Source organism: Mustelus asterias, chromosome 4, assembly GCF_964213995.1.
Source record: "Mustelus asterias chromosome 4, sMusAst1.hap1.1, whole genome shotgun sequence".
NCBI lineage: Eukaryota > Metazoa > Chordata > Chondrichthyes > Carcharhiniformes > Triakidae > Mustelus > Mustelus asterias.
In genome coordinates, this window is record NC_135804.1 from 60,539,092 (window position 1) to 60,562,153 (window position 23,062).

The 23,062-nt window shown below is 44.4% G+C and overlaps 1 protein-coding gene across 1 annotated transcript in view; it reads left to right on the forward strand.

The window, feature by feature from the left end:
• exoc3l1 (exocyst complex component 3-like 1) overlaps positions 1-23,062 on the forward strand; it is a 74,611-nt gene that overhangs the window by 17,404 nt on the left and 34,145 nt on the right. The window contains exons 3-4 of the mRNA XM_078210289.1: positions 6,295-6,967; positions 21,184-21,301. Coding sequence (XP_078066415.1) covers positions 6,295-6,967; positions 21,184-21,301 — 791 coding nt within the window. The remainder of the gene's footprint in view (positions 1-6,294; positions 6,968-21,183; positions 21,302-23,062) is intronic.

Sequence of the window (23,062 nt, forward strand, 5' to 3'; positions counted from 1 at the left end):
AGGTAAAGATGTTCTGGCTTAGGGATTCTGCTGATGTAGTGTCAATGCTGCTCATAGACTTGATCGTTTGCCTCTGTAATGGAGCAGAGTGTTGGAGCACAAATATCCGGGAGTGAACTGACCCTGTTTGAGTTGAGAGGCAAATGGAGAGAACACATTCTGAACCATTTGTGGAGCGTCTATCGTCGAGAGTGGTGAATTCCATACAGCGAAGCCTACACCTTACATGTTTTGGCTGAACTCTCCTCCTGCCAGATGAAGGTGTCACATTTTTCTGTCAGTGACCCACTCCTGGTCAGTCTGGTCTATTGTAGAGGTGCTATGTCAATGTTCAGCCTATCAGGTTCCATATTGATCACACTGTCTTGCGCCCATTATCGACCAGTTGCAAGTCATCCGACAATCCCATGGACGTGGTCCTGATGTTCCAATCTGCCAATCAAAGAGTTAGCGTCTTCTTTTTTTCTTTGTTTTGTTTGCTTGTCAGTTGCAATGGATTCCGTCCACTTGCTGAGCAGACACTCTGAACTCCAAGCAGCCATTGAAGCAGATGGATTGTAGTATGTCAGCACCTTGCAAGTTGGGGGGGCTGCTCAACCTGAAGTGGGCAATGACTGACCAGGGAGACAAGTTGGTCGCTACCACTTTTGGAGAGTGTTGTTGCAAATGGAATAGAGGTGGTAATGGGACAAAGAAACAAGGTGGGTCCAATTGAACTGTAAATGAGGATCCAGAACCATTACCAAATATCCATTTACCGTTGTTATATCCCTGCCTCTATAACTGTTTAATAACTTCTTCCAGTTCCAATAAAAGGTCATTAACCTGAAACATTGGGTGAAATTCTCCCATTTTGAGACTAAGTGTGATGAAGGGCAGTTCTAGCAACATTGGTCCTGCTGACCAGAATAAGAGGATCCGTGCCAATTTCTGCACTTGGAAGCTCACGATTGGCGAACTGGAACATCAGGACCATGTGCAATGAAGCAAACGCCCCTCCAACTCTCCTGGCAGCTGATTCGTTTGCCCATCCTCAGCTGACAGGTTTGAAGGTCCTGGCAGCATATTTAAATACCAGTTCAGCACACTCCAATCATTCTCTCCAACCCATCTGTCTTCACCAGACCATACAGAATCTCAGATACCAGAAGAAACAGGTTAGCAACCTCAATAGGAAGTCTGTTCCACAATTCAATGACCCTCTCCATGAGCCCATCACATACAAGGTGCCCGTGCCCATTAGGATCTCTATCCACCACATCTGGAGTCTTAATCCATCCCTTCCAGTAAATGACCCACCATTAACATGCCATTAGGAGAAAGCAATGGGATTTAATGCCGGCAGATTTCTGACTTTTTGACTCCCAGCAGATTCACCACACTCACCTGCCATCAAATCCGCCAGTCGGAATTCCAACTGTTAACTTTGTTTTGCTCTCCGCAGATGCTGCCTGACCTCCTGAGTACTTTTGGCATTTTCTGTTTTTGCATGGGATTCTGAATTCTTTTACAATTGTTTCTGCCCTATCTGATTCATTGCCGAAAGTTCATCTGTTGCCATTGTGACAGCGCTTCCTTTCCTTTTCCTGTTTAAAATAAAGAAACAAATATTTTCCTGGAGCAGATTGTCTTTGTTGCAAGGTAGACCATTGTGTGTGCGAGAAACTTGGGACCGTCATTAAATTATTTTTGTCCTTCTACAAAGGCATGAACATTAAATACTGCAAATATAGAGCAGAATGTACAACTGGAAGTATATCTGTATATTTATCTCCCAGTAAATGATATAAGATGTCATCCGAATCATATAAGTATCACACTAAGTCAGTAAAGCTCACTTGTCAAACTAGCATTTCTTGAAACTTTCTGTTCCCTAAGAGAATGTCTCCAATATAAATTACACTTTTTCTTTAGTTGAACATAAACTTGACTTGTGACCCTTCCCCAGTTCCCCTGTGCCCAGGGATTGGCAAGTTGAGTTACCAATTAAACTTGCTACTGCTCTCTCAGGTGTGAGCTGCTGGCAGCTATTCCATTGAAGAATGATACCCCGATGATGATGATGATGAGCTGTGCAAGTCACCGGGACGTCTTAACAGCCTTGACTGAAATAGAAAAACTTTGGGCAGACATTTAAACAGGAAATAATTTACATTTCCAGAAGCAGGTCGGGTTGTGTGGAGTGCAATGCAACTTAATAGCCTTGTCTTAATGTAAATTGGTCAGAAATCCCAATAGTCAAGCTTTCCAAAACTTGGCAATCAGTTACTCTTGATGCAACTAATTCTCTCATACATGTGATATCCTTTACCTCAGTTCACTCCCTACTTGAAAGGCAATGGAGGTAATGATATGTTTTTGTGGAGAGATGGCTCTTGTGCTTTCAAGTTCATTGATAGACAGCTCAGTAGCCGACAGCTACGGTTCTGCAGTATAAAATGGTCAGCAGGTAGTCAGTCCAACACAAATTATCATGATACAGGCAAGTACCTAGACATTGGGTGTTTGAAACCTAACTAAGACTTCAGAGACTTGAACACATAACCTAGGCTGACATTCTAGCCCAGTGCTTAAGGGATACTACACTGTTGGAGGTGGAGGAGACATTGAACTGAGGCCATGCCTTCCCTCTGAAACAAAGAGAAAAAGATTTGACACACAATTCAGAAAAGAGCAGGAGATGGAGGTTTAATCCAGTGCCCTGGCAAACATTTATCACAGTAAGAAGTCTCACAACACCAGGTTAAAGTCCAACAAGTTTATTTGGTCACACAAGCCACAAGCTTTCAGAGTGCTGCTCCTTCATCAGGTGAGTGGGAGTTCTGTTCACAAACAAGGCATATAAAGACACAAACTCAATTTACAAAATAATGGTTGGAATGCGAGTCTTTACAGGTAATCAAGTCTTAAAGGCACAGACAACGTGAGTGGAGAGAGCGTTAAGCACAGGTTAAAGAGATGTGTATTGTCTCCAGCCAGGACGGTTAGTGAGATTTTGCAAGCCCAGGCAAGTCATGGAGGTTACAGATAGTGTGGCGTGGACCCAAGATCCTGGTTGAGGCCATCCTCATGTGTGCGGAACTTGGCTATCAGTTTCTGCTCAGCGATTCTGCGTTGTCGTGTGTCGTGAAGGCCGCCTTGGAGAATGCTTACCCGAAGATCAGAGGCTGAATGCCCGTGACTGCTGAAGTGTTCCCCAACACGAAGAGAACACTCTTGCCCGGTGATTGTCGAGCACTGTTCATTCATCCGTTGTCATAGCGTCTGCATGGTCTCCCCAGTGTACCATGCCTCGGGACATCCTTTCCTGCAGCGTATCAGATAGACAACGTTGGCCGAGTTGCAAGAGTATGTACCGTGTACCTGGTGGATGGTGTTCTCACGTGAGATGATGGCATCCGTTTCGATGATCCGGCACATCTTGCAGAGGTTGCTGTGGCAGGGTTGTGTGGTGTCGTGGTCACTGTTCTCCTGAAGGCTGGGTAGTTTGCTGCGGACAATGGTCTGTTTGAGGTTGTGCGATTGTTTGAAGGCAAGAAGTGGGGGGGTGGGAGTGGCCTTGGTGAGATATTCATCTTCATCGATGACATGTTGAAGGCTCCGGAGAAGATGTCGTAGCTTCTCCACTCCGGGGAAGTACTGGACGACGAAGGGTACTCTGTCCGCTGTGTCCCGTGTTTGTCTTCTGAGAAGGTCGATGCAGTTTTTCGCTGTGGCGCGCTGGAACTGCCGATCGATGAGTCGAGCACCATATCCTGTTCTTATGAGGGCATCTTTCAGCGTCTGGAGGTGTCTGTTGCGATCCTCCTCATTTGAGCAGATCCTGTGTATACGGAGGGCTTGTCTCACCCAGACAAGAGGAAAAACTGGTGATCTGTTTATTTATTTCATCAAATTTTGTGGGACCTTGTTGTGGATAAATGGCTGCTGTGTTTCCTACATTACAAAAGCAACTACACTTCAAAACTAATTAACTGGTTGTGGTGTCCAGACATTGTGAGAGGCTCTAAATAAAAATAAGTCTTTGTTTTCTCTTTCAATAAGTTTATAGTTATGGACATTGGTCCAAGTTTGATGTTGCTAAGTAGTGTAGGAATGTGGGTTCACATGGCCCATGTGCCTCATTGTTTGTGAAGTCAGCAGATGATGCAGGCCTAGTTGAAGAAAGGTCACTCATTCATGTCTTTAGAGTTGGTTTCATCACTGTTTATGGTAATAAAGTGATTGAGGAACATGAGTGGACCACATAACCATGGTATTTGAATTATTGGGAGAGATTGAGATGACCATAAGTGTGTCCTCTTGGCAACATGTTATCTGAAATCTTCACTGTGTCTTTTGATGTATTTTAATTTAGAGTTAGTATTCATGGATGTGAAGATCCTAGGTAGAGATGGTACAAGTGTTTCGAGTAAACCACTGCTGTAGTCGTGCTGGAAGTGTGAAGAGTGATAACCTGAGTTCTTACAATGAATCTGAGCTCAACAATAATCATATAATACTGAATTGTGTTGTATGATTTTGATTGATTATCCATGTGGGATTATGTAACACAAACTTATTAAAGACAAAGCTCTGATTCTGCAGATTACAATGGATAACTGTGCTGCTTAAAGTAACAAAATAGAACAGGAAACCAGCGCAACAATTGGGTGATGAGAGGTCTTGTTATTTTTATTTGAGGAGGTACAAGTTACAAATTGTGTCCTTCGAATTGTGTGGGATGACACCAGAGCTTTGGCATAACGCTGGGCAGAAAGCCAGTGAAACTGCACACACAGCCACTTTCAGCCACTCAGCTTACCTACTAAAATTATATCAAGAAGCTAGTAAAGTAAAAATAATGTAAAGTTTATTTATTAGTCACAAGTAGGCTTACATTAACACTGCAATGAAGTTACTGTGAAATTGATCACCAGGCAGAATTCCAGGGCCAGTGTAACAAGTCAAAAGTACTGTTTCAACATCCTGCTGTTGCTGCTGCTGTTTAATCTTTGTTTTCAGTAAAACCTGCTTCATTGTTCACAGCCTAGATCCCCTGGTCTGAGCCAGTGCTTATTGTTCCATCATTCAAAGACCATGAGAAAATACAGGGACTTGTGTCAATTCAATGAACTAAAACCAATAACAAATTTCTGTTCAAACATGGGCAATACTGCATTAAAGAGAGAATTTCTGTTTATACCATGCCTGATCAAGCCCTCGGGAGGTCCAAAAACACTTCCTGGCTATTGATTGTTTTTGAAATGGAGCCACTGTTGTAAAGTGGGGAAAGCAACAGCCAATTTGCACACAGCAAGATGAGTGACCAATGAGATGAATGACCAATGATTCTGCTTTAGTGATGCTCTTGAGGGAGTGCTGTTGAGCAGGACACTGGGGAGAACTCCTTGCTCTTCTTTGAATAGTGCCCTGGCCTCTTTTACTTCCATTCAAGCAGACGGGATCTTGAATTAACAACCCATCTGAAAATGGCACTTCTGGCAATGCAGCCGCACAGGCATGACTAAGAATGCCAATTTGGATTATGTGCTTTGAGATTATTGTAGGGCTATGGGGAAAGAGCAAGGAAATGGGACTAATTGGAGAGCCTTTTGTGGCGCAGGTACAAGGAGGCCAAATGACCTCCTTCTCAGCCATAAGATTCCATGCAATTCTGAAATGGAGCTGGATCCAGAATCTCCTGATTTGAAAGCAAGGGTGATACCAGCTAAATAAAGTGACAGTACCAAATGATCAGATGTTGTGCATACAAACTCACACTCCAGTTGATAGTGAGCAAGAACTTCTATAGAGAAATTAATTATCAACTCCATCTCTATAAATGTAATGTCTGTGGTCCTGTTCTGTGAGGAGGCCACATACACATTCAGGTTGGGTGCGGTCTGTAAAGGTAGTTGCTCTGCCTGCCTCTCTTCTGTCTGACTGGCTATGAGGAAGGAGCATGTGGTGTCTGCCAGTACACTAATATCAGGGTTGCTGGGGACAACATTGTTAAAGTTATAGGAGTCTCTTGAATTTTAGTTTTACCAAAGTTCTTGATTATTTGTGCCTCTAAAAAGGGGGAATTTTTGTTGATTACACTGGGAGGTCTAATTGGTTATTTTAGGAAAGGTTTTAATTTAGTCTTTCAGGGAGGAAGTGGAGAATCGATGGAAAGGGATAGGACAGGGATCAAAGTACATGAGCTTTGTAGCTCTGATAAAACTTAGATTAAGTAAAAATCAAAACTCACTGTTTAGAATGCAAAGTGACAATGAACTGACTGACCAAACCTGATCTATTTCATTGCAGTCCCTGAGGTTGTGACTGAGACACGGCAATTGATTGAGGACAGGAAGCTGCTGGAGGCCCACAGCAAGCTGATGGCAATGGAGTGCTGGCGTGATGACATTCTGCACCAACTGTACCGAGCTGGGAGACAGAACACAGAAGGGGAGCAGATCGTCTTGTCGTACTTTAGCGCTGTCGGTCAGCTTAACGAAGACCTTGCCAAGGAGCTCTGGGATGTTGTAAGCTGTGGCCTAACCCTGGTTAAACAGGACCCATCCCTGTTTGTCTCAGCAGTTCGTATAATCGAGCGAGAAGAGAAGATTGACCAAATGGCTGCGGACAGCCAAAACCAGCATATGTTTCTCCCCCCCGGACGGCCCAAAAATCTGCGACAGATGTTTTTTAAAGTTATTGAGCAGTCGACTGCAGCACAGTTCAGAGCAAGGCAAACTGACACAAAAGGACCAGGACTGGCCAATCATCTAGCAGCCTTGCAGAACAATATTCAGAATGATTTGGAAGTAGTAAAACACTTAATGGTGCAGTGCTGCCCTCCCCACTATAATATTCTTCAGACCTATGTGTTGCTACACCATAGTTGTCTTTCAGGACATCTGCAGGATATCATTTCTTGGGACCTAGAGAAGAGTGAGATTTACACAGTGCTGAACTGGATACGCCACATCTATCACAGGTAGGTGGTAGGGTACAGGTGGCATACCTGCACAGCAGTCTGACCTGAATTGGAATGGCATTTGGAAGTGTTTCAGAAGGGTTAGTTTGGTGAACAATGTTGTAATGTTAGATGCAGGAAGTTAAGATCTAGGAATGGTTTTGGTAAGATCTACCTGACTTGTTAAACTGACAAGGTGGTGAATAAATATTTTTTTATAGAGGTTATTTTTTTGAAATACAATTTTGTCTCAGCACCTTGGGATCTGAGAGGTTTAGGTATCAGGACCTCACTTGTTTCGTCCTCACTCTGACAATGTTGAGCTTGAGCAAATAATGTGCCAGTCCATGTGCCTGGGGTGAAGGGCATTGTTCCTGTAATCTCATATTTCAACTTGTCCTCATAAGGGTGTATGAGAGGATATTTATTCAAACAGGCATCTGGATTGTGAGGCGAGTTTGGAGGTGGGATGGGGGTCGGGGTATTTAAGCCAGTGGGAGGCTGACAGATTGGGACCAGGCAGCCTTCCTGCCTTTGCCCCAATTAAGTCTGGGGTGGAAGGCTGTCCTGACATCAGTTGAGGCCCATAAGTGGGCAATTAATGCCGCATCCTGCCACTGCTGGGTTTGCTTCTGGGCTCCCTTGTTATCAGGAACTCAGTGCCTCACCAACAGATCCAGAATTGGGACTGGCGACCTGCTAGAGCCAAGCTGCTGCCCTTGTTGGTGACCCTCTCCCTACCTTCTACAGGATTCCCACCCCATGACCAACAACCCATCTTTGGCCCAGGGTCCCTCAGTGATCCTGTGCCTCTGCTGGGTGTAGTACCTTAAGAAGTCTCATAACACCAGGTTAAAGTCCAACAGATTTATTTGGTAGTACAAGCCACTTTCGGAGTGCTGCCCCTTCATCAGGTAAGTGGGAGTTCTGTTCACAAACAGGGCATATAAAGACACAAACTCAATTTACAAAATAATGGTTGGAATGCGAGTCTTTACAGGTAATCAAGTCTTAAAGGTACAGACAATATGAGTGGAGAGAGGGTTAAGCACAGGTTAAAGAGAATATATATGCCCTGTTTGTGGACAGAACTCCCACTTACCTGATGAAGGGGCAGCGCTCCGAAAGCTAGTGGCTTGTGCTACCAAATAAACCTGTTGGACTTTAACCTGGTGTTGTGAGACTTCTTACTGTGTTTACCCCAGTCCAACGCCGGCATCTCCACATCAGGGTGTAGTACCAACAGCAACCACTGCTCCCATTGGTGCTGTCTGGTGGACAGGATTTCCGCGCGCGTCCTTGATCCCAGGGAAGGCCCGTTGCTTTCCGCTGAAGTGCTTTATTCGCATTTAATGTGGTGGGGGTAGAAAGTGACATGTGGCTCTCACTGGCTCTCCAGCTGGTGGGAAAAATCCCTGTTGTCTCCATAGATACCACCCCTAGAAAACAGCTTTGTGATTCTTCTCAGCATCACCTTCGGTGCTTTGCTCCTTCGTATCTCAGTGACATAAACTGGATGCAATACTCAAGAAATGAGCTAATGAAAGCACTGTGCAATCTGATAATGAATTTCTCTGACTTACATTCCGTTGTTTCCAATGCATCAAACATCCTATTGCCTTGCTGACTGCTGCTCTGTATTGGTTATACATGTTGAGTGTTAAGGTGACTAGGTCTCCTTCAAGTTCCTATTCATGGTGAACAGTGTGATCTGTGTCTCTGACCTTCATTTGCACTGTTCACGTTATATTTCATCTGTCACTCTTCTGCCCCTTTCACTTTTTGTCCAACTCCTGCTGTTTCCTTTAACTTTGATATCAGTATTAGGACTACTGCGTTTCTTTGAACATTATAATGACCTAGACTTGGGCGCATAGGGCACAATTTCAAAATTTGCAGATTTAAGGTGCGAGGGGCAAGGTTTAAAGGAGATGGACGAGGCAGATTGTTTACACAGAGGATGGTGGGTGCTTGGAACTCACCGCTGGAGAAGGTAGTGGAAGCGGATACGGTCGTGGTTTTTAAAGGGCGTCTTGATAAAATACATGAATAGGATGAGAATAGAGGGATATTGTCCCCGGAAGGGTAGGGGGTTTTAGTTCAGTGGGGCAGCATAGTCGGTGCAAGCTTGGAGGGCGGAAGGGCCTGTTCCTGTGCTGTAATTTTCTTTGTTCTTTGTTCTTTATGACACAAAACTTGAAACTATTGCGAGTCCCCAGCACCGTCAGCTCCGAGCCAGAAATCGGAGTGGAGCTAAAGAAATTATGCAAATGTTCATTACCATCTATTTTACATTTCATTAGTGGGCCGGGGATTGAAATCTCCCAGCCCGCTAGCGTCTTCCCCCCGCCAGGAGGTTGGAGCTGCCAGTGGGGGGGGAATTCATGAGATCGTGGGGTGGGGGGAGATCCCACGATCCCATGTGACCAGGGTGGGCCTGGACACATCCAAGGGGTCCGCGCTCGGACCATGGGGGGGGGGGTGTCACATAGCCAGTAATGCAGGGATCATGGGGTTGGCCAACGATTGAGCTGGCCAGAGATCGGGAGGTCAGCAGTATGGGGTTACTGCGCATGTGCTGATCTCGGCACTGAGAGATCGGCACATGCGCGGTGGCCCGCTCAGTGCTATGCTGTCGGCCTCTCCAGTGGGAATAGGCCCCGCCCACTGATTTTTGGGCTGATCTATGCTGCAGCACTCTGCAGTGCACACGGTGTGGGAGATTCATTTTGAAAGTCCCGCTGAAAAAAAAGTGTGATTTACTCCAGTTTTTATGCAAATTCGACACTTAGAGATTTCTTTGGGAGAATTGCCCCCATTTGTATCTCATCAACCCCACTGCTGGCTTTTCCCAACATATTTTTTGTCCCACAACATCATGCTCAGACCCCGTTCCTCCAGCAACCATGGCTTTCAAGAAATTGGGGTACCATTTTAAAAGTGACCCTCAATCAAAAAAATTTTTAAAAACAGATCCACCCAACTACCCCCCCACCCAGTTCCAGTAAATCCCCCTCCCCCCCCCCCCCTGACACAGGAACCATCACCCCACAGACCTCCTCAATGGAAGCCCCCTTGCCCGGCAGTGTCCAGGCATGGTTAGCCTTCCCAAGTGCGTTACCACACACTTTTCTGGGTTGAATTCCATTTGCCACTGTTCTGCCTACCAAATCAATCCATTGATATCCTCCTGCAGTCTACGGCTGTCCTCCTCACTAGTTACCATTCTACCAATTTTTGTGTCATCCGCGAACTTCTTGATTGTACCCTTACATTTAAGTCCAAATCATCAATGTATACCACAAATAACCAGGGCCTCACCACCGAGCCCTGCGGAGCCCCACTGGAAACAAACTTCCAGTCAGATAAACATCCCTTTATCATCACCCTCTGCTTCCTGCCTCTCAGCCAATTTTGGATACAATGTGCCATTTTGCCTGGATCCCATGGGCCCTTACTTCCTTGACCAGTCTACCACAAGGGACCTTATCAAAAACCTTGCTAAAGTCCATATAAACATACAGACATCAAAATGCAATACTCTCATCAACACTCCTGGTTACCTTCTCAAAAACTTTGATTACATTTGTCAAACCCAACCTTCCTTTAACAAATTAGGCTGACTATCCCAGATTAATCCATGCCTATCCAAGTGCACATATATTCCATTCCTCAGAATTCTTTCTTGTAAGTTCCTCACCACCAAGGTTAAGCTGACTAACCTATAATTTCTTGGTCTTTCCCTACCTCCCTTTTTTAATAATGGGACAATGTTAGCATTTTCCAGTCCTCTGGTACCTCATCTGTGACCAGAGAGGATTTGAAAATTACTACCAGTGCTCCTGATACCTCATGCCATCAACAGCTGGGATACATCTCATTTGGGCCTGTGAATTTATCCACTTTTAAGGCTGATGAACGTGTTAGTAACTCCTCTCTCCCTATGTTAACTTCCTCTAATATTTCACAGTCCTCTACCCTGATGTCTGCACCTGTATTGTCCTTTTCCATTCTGAAGAACAACACTAAATATTCATTGAGGACTTGTACCAACATCTTCCGGATCCACACACAAATTACCTACATGGTCCCTAATTGTCTCTACTCTTTCCTGGTTATTCTCTTGCTCTTTATGTATTTAAAAAGCCTCTTTGGGTTTTCCTTTATTCAAAGGAAAAGCCAAAGCTTTTTCATGCAATCTCTTAGCTTTCCTAATTTTCTTTTTAAGTTTCCCCCTGCACTTTCTATGCTCCTCTAGGGACTCTGCATGTTGAGCCCTCAGTATTTATCATAAGCTTCTCCCATTTTTTCTTAATCCTGACCATTAAGTCCCTTGACATATAGGTTTCTCTGGTCTTGGTCCCACCACCTTTTGCCTTTACAGGAATGTATTTGCCCTGTACTCTTGTTATCTACTCCTTGAAAGTCTCCCACTGCTTTGACACATTTTTATCTGCAAGTAACTGCTCCCATGCCACTTGGGCCAACTTGTATCCTATTTTAGTAAAATTAGCCTTTCCCCAGTTAAGAACTTTTATTCCCGACCCAAGCTTATCCTTTTCCATACCTATCCTAAATCTAACTGAATTATGATCATTATCTCCAAAACACTTGCCTACTAATACGCCTTCCACCTGTCTGGGCTCATTTCCGAATATTAAATCAAGAATTACCCCCTCTCTTGTTGGGCTTTCTACTGGCTAAAAATGTTCTCGTAGATGCAATTGAAGAATTTTCCTCCCTCCCTACTTTGCACTCTAAAACTATCTCAGTTAATACTTGGGTGATTAAAATCCGCTACTATTACTGCCTTATGTATTAGGGATATTCACAATCTAGTTAGGATGTCGCTTTCTCAAGGAAATTGTGGAAACTTGGGGAGATGGGAACTTTCCTTTCTCAATCCATGCCCACTACTGCAAAGCAGGTTATTTTCAAGATAATGCCCAAATTTACTCCTGATATTATTCATTATAATATCTGGATATTAGGTAGCACAGTGGTTAGCACTGCTGCTGCACAGCTCCAGGGACCTGGGTTCGATTCCCGGCTTGGGTCACTGTCTGTGTGGAGTTTGCACATTCTCCTCGTGTCTGCGTGGGTTTCCTCCGGGTGCTCCGGTTTCCTCCCACAGTCCAAAGATGTGCGGGTTAGGTTGATTGGCCATGCTAAAATTGCCCCTTAGTGTCCGTAGATTAGAGGGATTAGTGGGTAAATATGTAGGGATATGGGGGTAGAGCCTGGGTGGGATTGTGTTCGGTGCAGACTCGATGGGCCGAATGGCCTCTTTCTGTGCTGTCGGGTTTCTATGTTTCTATGATTATGGACCTGATATTGAAGCAGGATTAATTGGGTCAAAATCCTGAAACTCCCTCCCTAGAAATCATAGAAATCATAGAAACCCTACAGTGCAGAAGGAGGCCATTCGGCCCATCGAGTCTGCACCGACCACAATCCCACCCAAGCCCTACCCCCACATATTTTACCCGCTAATCCCTCTAACCTACGCATCCCAGGACTCTAAGGGGCAATTTATTTTAACCTGGCCAATCCACCTAACCCGCACATCTTTGGACTGTGGGAGGAAACCGGAGCACCCGGAGGAAACCCACGCAGACACGAGGAGAATGTGCAAACTCCACACAGACAGTGACCCGAGCCGGGAATCGAACCCGGAACCCTGGAGCTGTGAAGCAGCAGTGCTAACCACTGTGCTACCGTGCCGTCCCTAACAGCACTGCGGATGTACCTCCACCACCATGATTGTAGCAGTTCAAGAAGGCAGCTCATCACTACCTCTACAAGGGCAATGAGAGATGGGCAATAAACACTGACCTAGCCAGCGACACTCAGATCCCATGATGGAATAATGAAAAAAAAAATTTTCTGCTTATTTTATGACCCTTTTGAAAAGGTGTCCCACATTAACCTGTTTACAATCCACTGGATCTCCAGCTGCGTTCACTATTTCCTCACGCAATTCTCTGCCTCACAAACATTTCCCATGTCTCTCTTAATAATTTGGGATCAATATCATCTATCTCAAGGGAATCTTTTTGCTTTAACCCCATTTATCTTGTCTAAAGATTTCCACCCCAATTTGTATTAAAGTCAATTTCTTTTGAACATTGTAAATATTCCAGTACACTGTATCCATGAAGATACTCTGCCATGTCCCTCCTACATTGTATCTTAACACTGCTATTTCAGGAATCTTATCCATAGTGCTTCCAGTTTTCATCTTCCTTTAGATTTGGCCCTTTTATTGGCTCTGAGTGGCTGTGGTTCCTGGTATCTGGTTCCTGTTTGTCTCACAGAATTAGTCTGCCTTTAACACAATCAAATCAGATATCAAGCCTAGAGTTGTTAATTCAATGTGATAGCTAATCGAAGACGACTGACATTTTAATCTGGTAAAACTTCACCATACACCTTATAGTACCAGCTCTCTATTGGTATCCCAATTGGGTGTTATGTCCATGAAATGAATCTAATAAAGACTCTCATGTCAGGCACATTGGGGAGAGATAATGGGCCTGGAGTGGGTAGTGGTGCTTCCCATTTTGTCCAGTTTGAATACATCTTTTTTCACCTCTGATGTAGCGATTCCATGGTGCCTTGTCCAGAAGATCATTCCCCATGGGCAAGAGCTACAGCTGAGAGCCAAACAGTGAGTGGTAACTAATCTTCAGAAGGGGAAGGTACTGAAGAAGTGACTGAAAATAAATACAGCCAAGTCGCTGTGATCAGATGGTTTCTATCCCAGAATCTCTGAAGGAAGCTACGGAAACAATGACATTGGCTCTTAGCTATTATTTTCCAAAATGTCCTCTGAAAGGAAATTTGTGCCAGAGGAGTGGAGGATATGAACCCTTCCCCTGCTCACTCCAACTCATTCAAAGAGGGAGACAGGAACAGGACATTAAAAGCCTTCTGCTGTCATATGCATTGTAGAGTCTACAATATTGAACACAATTTAAAGGACTTGAGGAAACATTAATCTGGAGAAGTCAGTGTCAATTTCTCAAAGCCAGCTCCTGAGCAATGGAATGCTGAACATGTCCAACATCTTCTTTGAAGTGTCATGGGCAGTTAGGAGCATCCCATTACAGGAAGGACATGGATGCATTCTCTAAGTCATGGATGAAGAGTTATCATTGGGAAGAGTGGCTTGAGAATTGAGATACCTTTTCATTATAGATGAGGAAGTCCCCTGATGGAGAGTTTACTGATAATGGTGAGTTATGAATAGTTCGAATTCCCAATTCTCTTCCTGCACATGGTGGTGCACTAAAGTAGACTTTCATCCGTTTCCATAGCTAGTATTTCACGCAGCAGGTCACTGGTCTGTCACCAGGGGCTTATAACTTAAGGGGCACTACTCCACAACAAGCGCAGCTGACCAGGAATCTCACCCGCTCTTACTGCCAGCTATAGCTATGTAGGAAGGTTTTGCAGGTTGCCCCAACCTGTTGGCTCATATTATGAAAGCCATTAAGTCCTGGGATGGGATTCGAACCCAGAGCTTCTGGCTCGGAGGCAGGGATGCTACCTACTGCACCACAAGACCTCTGTTATGAATAGTGATGGTCTCTGACATTGCAACAAAAGTACACAAAATTAAGATGATTATGATTAAGGGTATGTATGGTAGCATGGTTGTTACGTTATTGGACTAGCAACCCAGAGGTCTGGACTAATGACCCAAGGATATTAGTTCAAATCCCTCCAAGGCAGCTAGGAAATTTAAATTCTGTTCAATAAACCAATATGGAATAAAAGTTCATTCTGCTTCACAAATGCCCTTTATGGAAGGAAATCTGCCGTCCTTACCCAATCTAGACCATATGTGACTCCAGACCCACTATGTGACCCCAAAATGACCCTTAACTGCCCCTATAAAATAGTTTAGAAAGCCCACTCAGTTGTATCAAACAGCTGGAAGAAAACCAGACAGACCACTTGATTCCGACCTAGGCAACAGACATGATGAAGCCACTTCCCCAGCCTAATTGATCCTGCAAAGACTTTCTCACTAAAATGTTGGAACTTGTGGTGAAATTGGAAGAGCTGTCCCACAGTCTAGTCATGCTCATAGAATCGTACCATTCAAACATTTCAGACTCTTTCTCCACCTTTCCTGAAACAGGGCAGACTCATCAAAATGGCAGCACAGGACACACAGTCTTCTGGAGGCAGTGGCCCTGGGTGTCCTCAAGCTTCCAGAACCATGAATTCTCATGGCATTGGGTCAAACATGGCCAAGCAAATCTCTTGCGAATTGATGAATCAGTACTCCTCTATGTTGAACACCTTTTGAAAGAAGTGCAAGGCACAGAGTGTATTCTGGGTAGGGGACGTCAATGTCCATCACCAGAAGTGGCACCAGAAGCACCACTACTGACTGAGCTGGCCAAGCCCCGAATGACGTGGCTGCTAAACTGGGTCTTTGGCAGATGGCGAGGGAAACAACAAGAGGGAAAATCCTACTTGAGCTTGCCCTCATAAATCTAACTGATGCAGATGCAACTGTCCATGACAGCATAGGTAAAAGTGACCACCTCACAGTCTTTATGTAGTCAACATTCTGTTTTCATACTGAGGATAATCTCCATTGTGTTGTCTGGCACTGCCACCTGTGCTATATAGGATAGATTTTTGGCAGATCTACCAGCTCAACATTGGGCCCCATACGGCACTGAGAGTCATTAACAACAGCAAGATTGTACTCAGCTACAAGCTATAACCTCATGATCCGGCATAGTCTTCACTCTACCATTACCATCAAGCCAGGAGTTTAACCTTGGTTCAATGAGGAGTGCAGGAGGGCATGCCTGGAGCCGCATCAGGCCCTCCTAAAAATCAGATGCCAACCTCCACTTCAGATCAGCCATGATCTTATTGAATGACGGGGCAGGCTCGAGGGGCTAGATGGCCTACTCCTGCTCCTATTTCTTATATTCTTATATTCTTTTATGTATGCATGCTACAAAGCCGAAGTAGCATGCGATGGACAGAGCTAAGTGATCCCACAACCAACAGATCAGGTCAAAGCTCTTTAGTCCTGCCACATCCAGTTATGTTTTGTGGTGGACATTTAAACAACTAACTGGAGCATGAAGCACCACAAATACCCCCATCCTCAGTGATGGGGTAGCCCAACGCATCAGCATGAAAGACAAGGCTGAAACATTTACAGCCATCTTCAGCTGGAATTGCCAAGTGGATGATGCACGTATGTCTGCTCCTGAGGGCCCAGTATCACAAATGCCAGTCTTCAGCCAGTTCAATTTACTCCATGTGGTACCAAGAAATGCTTGATGCTCTTGCAGCAAAGGCTATGGGCCCTGACAATATTCCAGCAATAGTACTGAAGACTTGTGCCTTATACAATCACAGAGAGGTTACATTACATGATGAGTAATCCAGAGAAGATTAGATCTATTCCACAATGCCAGTTTGAGAATCTTAATTCCGTTCTTTGGAAAAAAGATAATTTCAATGAAAATAAAGTGACTGCACAGCCATTGGGTTGTTGTGAGATTCTATTTCTTGATTGCACCAAATGTGACTCCAGCCCCACTCCAATCGGCCCTCTGAATGGCTGGTTTTGTTAATATCCAACACTTGTGTTGATGGGAACATTAGAACAATAGAATGGGTACAGCACCAAAGGTGACCATTTTTTGAATGGATCAGTTTGATAAGCACAATGCCCCCACCCCCCGCCCCCTCCCACCCCCCTGCACCTATTCTTGTGTACTTTCCGATTGGAGATCCCTGAGTAATGAGGGGGGTGGCCCATGTGAAATGAGCACTGTCTGGCCCAACCACTTGGCTTTCCAGCCCTCCATTGGTTTGAATTGATGACCTCCTCAGACGATAAGACATAGGAGCTGAAGTAGGCCATTCAGCCCATTGAGTCTGCTCTGCCATTTAATGAGATTGTGACTGATCTGAAGAGATAATCCTCAACTCCACTTTCCCGTCTTATCCCCATAACCCTTGATTCCTTTACTGATTAAAAATCTGTCTATTTCAGCCTTGAACATACTCAATAACTCAGCCTCTTATGTCCTGTTGGGAAATAATTCCACAGATTCGCTCCCTCAGAGAGAAGAAATTCCTCCTCATCTCTGTCTTGAATGGGCGACCCCGTACTCTGAGATTATGCCCTTTGGTCCTAAACTCTCCCACAAGAGGAAACAACCTCTCAGCGTCTACCCTGTCAAGTCCCCTGAGAATCCTATATGTCTACATAAGGTCATCTCTCATTCTTCTAAACTCCAATGAGTACAGGCCCAAGCTACTCAACCTCTCCTCATAAGAAAACCCCTCTACCCAAGATCAATCTGGACTTCTCTGGACTGCCTCCAATAGCAGTATATCTTTCCTTAGATAAGGGGACCAAAACTGTTCAAAATATTCCAGGTGTGGTCTAACTAGTGCCTTGAATAGTTTTAGCAAGACCTGCCTATTTTTATATTCCATTCCCTTCGAAATATAGGACAACATTCCATTCGCCTTCCCTATTCCCTGCTGAACTTGCATGCTAGCATTTTGTGATTCACGCATGAGGACCTCCAAATCTCTCTGTGTTGCAACTTTCCACAGTCTCTCTCCATTTAAATAATACTCAGCTTCGTTATTCTTCCTACCAAAATGCATAACTTCACGTTTTCCTACATTACATTTCATCTGCCAAGTTTTTGCCCACTAATTTAACCTGTCTGTATCCCTCTGTATCCTCACCACGTGCCTTCCCACCTATTTTTGTGTCATCCACAAACTTGGCAATTGTACATGTAGATGGTGTGAAAGAGTGGAGGACGAGGTTGTTTAGCCTGTAGTGAAAGATCCAGAGATTGGTGGGGAATGTGACTTGCAGCCTGCTGTTTAGTTTGGCTAAAACAGGTCATTGGCAGTCACCAGGGAGGTCAGCTCCAGCTGCTTAGTGTTCAGATGACAGCAAAAAAATGATGTAGGCCAGCAGATTTCCTTCCTTAAAGGTCATTAGTGAACCAGATGGGTTTTTCCAACAATCGACAATGGTTTCATGGTCATTAGTAGACTCTTAATTCCAGATATTTTTTATTGAATTCAAATTCTACTATCTGTCGTGGTGGGATTTGAACCCAGGTCCCCAGAGGATTATCTGGGTTTCTGGATTAATAGTCGAGCAGTAATATCACTAGGCCATCGCTCACCATCACCTTCTCAAGAGCAATTCGGGGAGGCCAATAAACACTGGCAGTGAATTAATTAATTAAAGAAAGCTTAGCTTCTACATTCTCCGGCAGTCATGCACTTCACCTTAGCCAAAAGGCTGAGATGGCTTTGAAAAATTGCATCAGGTGATGCCTCGGTTTAACCTCATTGGCTACCCTGATCCTTTTACTCTACCCTAGCTTGGGCAAATCACCATCACAGGCATCAGCACTCCCCAAGTACAATGGGCTACAGCCCTGTCCCCTACTCGATCATGGTTTCATCCCTGTTTAAGGCGGCTCATCATCACCTTCTCAAGGGCAATTAGGGGTGGCCAATACACATTGGCAGCAAATTAATTAATTAAAGAAAGCTTAGCTACTGCATTCTCCTGCAGTCATGCACTTCAAGAATGTCGATGTTATGTAAGTATTTAAAGAGGAAGAGAATAGCTATGATACTGGTGAGGCATTAATGGGGAACACAGAGATGGCAGAGGTACTAAACTAATATTTTACCCCTGTCTTGATGGTAGAAAATAATGAAGATTTTCCAAAAACTGTAGTTAATGCGAAACAACTTGGTGCAATAACCATCACTAAGGAGAAGGTATTGAATAAACGAATGGGATTAAAGGCAGATAAGTCTCCAGGACCTAATGGCCTGCACCCTAGGGTATTAAAGTAGGTGACAAACGGAGATGGTGGATGCATTGGTGTTGATATTTCAAAATTCTTTGGATTCTGGTATGGCCCGGTGGATATAAAACACGCTAATGTGACACTCCTATTCAAAAAGGGAGAGAGGCAAAAAGTAAGAAACTATAGGCCGGTTAGCTTGGCCTCTGTGGTGAGGAAGTTGTTGGAATCTATCATTAAGGAGATGATGGAACATTTGGAAAGACAAAGCTCAATCCACCATTGTCAGCATGGTTTTATGAAGGGTAAATCATGCTTGATAAACTTGCTTGAGTTGATTGAGGGCATAACCAGCAAGGTGGATAGTGGGGAACCTGTAGATGTGGTATATCTAGACTTCCAGAAGGAGTTTGGCAAGGTGCCACATAAGAGACTGATCTAGAAGGTGAGATCGCAGAGGATTGGGGGTAGAGTACTAGATTGGATTGAGGATTGGTTGACTGACAGAAAGCAGAGGGTCGGGATAAATGGATCCTTCTCTGGCTGGTGAAATGTAACTAGCGGGGTGCCGCAGGGGTCAGTCCTTGGACCTCAACTGTTCACAATCTGTATAAAAGATCTGCGCGCAGGGACAGAGTGTAACACAGCAAAATTTGCAGATGATACTAAAATAGGTGGAAAGCAGGCAGTGAAGAGGATATAAAGATTTTACAGATGGATATAGATAGGCTAGGAGAATGGGCCAAAATTTGACAGATTGAATTTAATGTGGATAAGTGTGAGGTTATCCATTTTGGCAGAAAAAATAGAAAGGCAAATTATTACCTAAATAGAAAGTAGATTCAAAATGCATCCAGGCAGAGGGATCTGGGTATCTATGTTCATGAATGGCGGAAAGTCGGTATGCAGGTGCAGCATGTAATAAATGAGGCAAATGGGATGTTGGCATTTATTGCAAAAGGACTGGAGTATAAAAGTAGAGAAGTGTTGTTGCAATTGTATAGGGGGTGTCGGTGAGACCACATCTGGAGTATTATGTCCAGTTTTGGTCTCCTTATTTGAGGAAAGATGTGGTGGCATTGGAGGCAGTTCAGAGGAGGTTCACCAGATTGATTCTGGGGATGAAGGGCTGACATATGAGGAGAGATTAAACAGTTTGAGCTTGTACTCACTGGAATTTAGAAGGATGAGAGGGGATCTGATCGAGGTTGATTGATTGATAAAGTAAATGTAGACCAAATGTTTCCTCTTGTGTGGCAATCTAGAGCAAGAGGTCACAGATATAGGTTGAGAGGTGGTAGATTTAAAACTGAGATGAGGAAGAATTGCTTCTCGCAGAGGGTGGTGAATTTGTGAAACTTGCTGCCCCATAGCGTGGGGGAGTCTGAATCATTGAATGTTTTCAAGAAGGAGATAGATACATTTCTAATTTTAAAAAAGGATAAGGGGATATGGGAAACAGGTGGGGAGGTGGAGACTAGGGAGAGATCCGCCATGATCTGATTGAATGGCGGAGCAGGCTCAAAGGGCGGAATTTGCCTACTTGTGCTCCTAATTCCTATGTTCCTATTACTTTTTAAAGGCAAGAAGTATTTTCAAGCTGTTCCATTAGTACTCCTGACCAAGATGGTCACATTTTCTGCCCTGCCATATAGGATGGTAGTAGATTTAATAGTAACTTTCATAGAATCATAGAAACCCTACAGTACAGAAGGAGGCCATTCGGCCCATCGAGTCTGCACCGACCACAATCCCACCCAGGCCCTACCCCCACATATTTTACCCGCTAATCCCTCTAACCTACACATCCCAGGACTCTAAGGGGAAATTTTTTTTAACCTGGCCAATCAACCTAACCTGCACATCTTTGGACTGTGGGAGGAAACCGGAGCACCCGGATGAAATCCACGCAGACACGGGGAGAATGTGCAAACTCCAGACAGACAGTGACCCAAGCCAGGAATCGAACCCAGACCCTGGAGCTGTGAAGCAGCAGTGCTAACCACTGTGCTATCGTGCTGCCCTTTCGAAAGGGAATAGTTGAAAAGGAAAAAGTTGCTGTTCTGACAAGCTGGGAACATTGGGCAGCCCTTTCAAAAAGTGAGTACAAACACAATGGGCTGAAAGAACCAATAATTTAAGTCATCCTTTCTCTCATGCACCTGAATAAATTGTCTCCCTCCCTCATGTTGCCCATCTCACCATCAAATAATCTTACTGACCATTGGCAGGAAGCCTCCGACTATTGAGAGGAAGAGCTCCACCTCAGAAGAAGCCACAGTAAATACTTCCAGTGATTGCCTTGGAACGTTAATCATTTGTGATGCTTTTCCTGTAATGGTGTTATCACAACTTTGCTTCCTGTTTTCCTGTTTTGTCTCTTTTCCCCAGCAGTCCAGAAGTAGCTCACCCTGATCTCTCTCCTGATGTTGACATTGCCTCACCGGGCCCCCTGATTTCCCAGGATGCACTGGAGCAGCTGCAGAATAAATATGTTAATGCTATTCGGGTGAGTTGAGACCTTTAAATAATTTTAAACTTGGGAGGGCCCACCAAAATTTGTATTTGTTAAATTGTCTGTGCAAACCAAGTTTAAAAAAATAGATAAATACTGTTAAGAAAAACAAAGCGATGGTTCACTGTGTGTTGCTGGGTTATGCAGGCCCAACATACAATTCTCAGCCGGAGCTAATAACCTCACCTGAGCCAAGCATCAAAAGCCATCACTGAACTCAGAGCTTCAGGATGTGAAGAGAGGTTTCAACCACCACCACCACCAACCCAACCACACCGCCCCCCCCACCCCGCCCCGCTCCCCCCACCACCCATGGAAAGCACACGTGCAAAGAAACAGAGGATCAGTCTGTGCAGTGATGGCCCCGATAGTCAAATATCCCGGAGGCTCAGTCAAGGTGCCAGTACCCTTTGAGGTGTGTAGCTGCATCACCGAGAGAGGAGTGGAAAAATATCTGTGTGGAAAATGTGCCATGTAATATTGGGGAGACAGTCCAACTAATAGAACTTCAGAGGAATTACAACAAAGGAACGGGCCATTTGGCTCACCCTGTTTGAGTTGGTGTTTATCTTCCACATAGCAGCAGTCCTTACCATTTCCCTGCCTGGTTCCTGTATTCTTTTATCTGTCTTTCCTTTAGCCATCTATTTAACCAATTCTTAAATATTGACCTGGCCTCAGCTTTGAATACCCATAATGCATTCCATAACATCCACGTTTATCCGAAAATTAGTCTCCTCTGCTCTCTTTCCTGGATCTCTTTTTAAATCTCTAATAAATAAAAAGTAAATAAGAGAATTTACCTGCTGGTTGTGTTTTGCCTAGTTGTGTTCATATTGTATATCCTTTCAACCAATGGTAACCATGGTATGTTATCACAATGGTAATCATGCAATTGTAACATCTGACTGAGCTGGATCTGACTGGATCACATCAAACACTATCAGATCCAGCTTCCCCTCCTCCAAAACTGCTCACTACTGCAGGATCATGCTGGAATGTAATGGTCGCTTCCCGTCCTGACTTAATTTCTTCAATAGCAACTATCTGCTTAAACCTCTCTTCATTTTCCACCTCTACCCTCAGCCTCAGGAAGTGTGAGAACCTCATGAATTTCTTTCTTGGTAAGGTGGTTACCATCTGTTCAGGTGGCTATACCACATCCTTCCATCCTCTAGTCCCCCAGCCAAAACTTTCCCCGAGTTCCCCCTCTTTGCTCTAGCCCCAAGGCTCACATTTTACTCTGGATTCCTCTCCTGTTTCCCCTCCTGCACTCTTATCCATCAAACCCATCTCCTCCTCCTGTGTTCCCACTAAACTGCTAACCATTAAACTTGCTTTTCTGACCCCCATACTAGTTGATATTGTAAGCAATTCCCCTCTTTACAGGTACTGTCATCACCCTTCCTTTCAAATTTCTTGCAATCACCCGCTTCCTCAAAAAAAACCACCCTCAATCACTCTGTCCTTGCAAACTACCACCCCATTTATAACCTTCCTTTTCACTCCAAACTCCTTGGATATACTTTCAACTCCCAAATCCATGCCCACCTTTCCTGCAACTCTACATTTGAACCACTCCAATTAGGATTCATCCCCTGCCACAGTACTGAACAAGTCCTTATCAAGGTCACAAGTACATCCTGGAACTCTTACTGTGGAAAACTACCCAAACTCATCATTTGCAACCTGTGTGCATCCATTGACACAGTTGACTTCACCATCCTTCTCCAATGCCTCGCCTTCCTAGGGAAG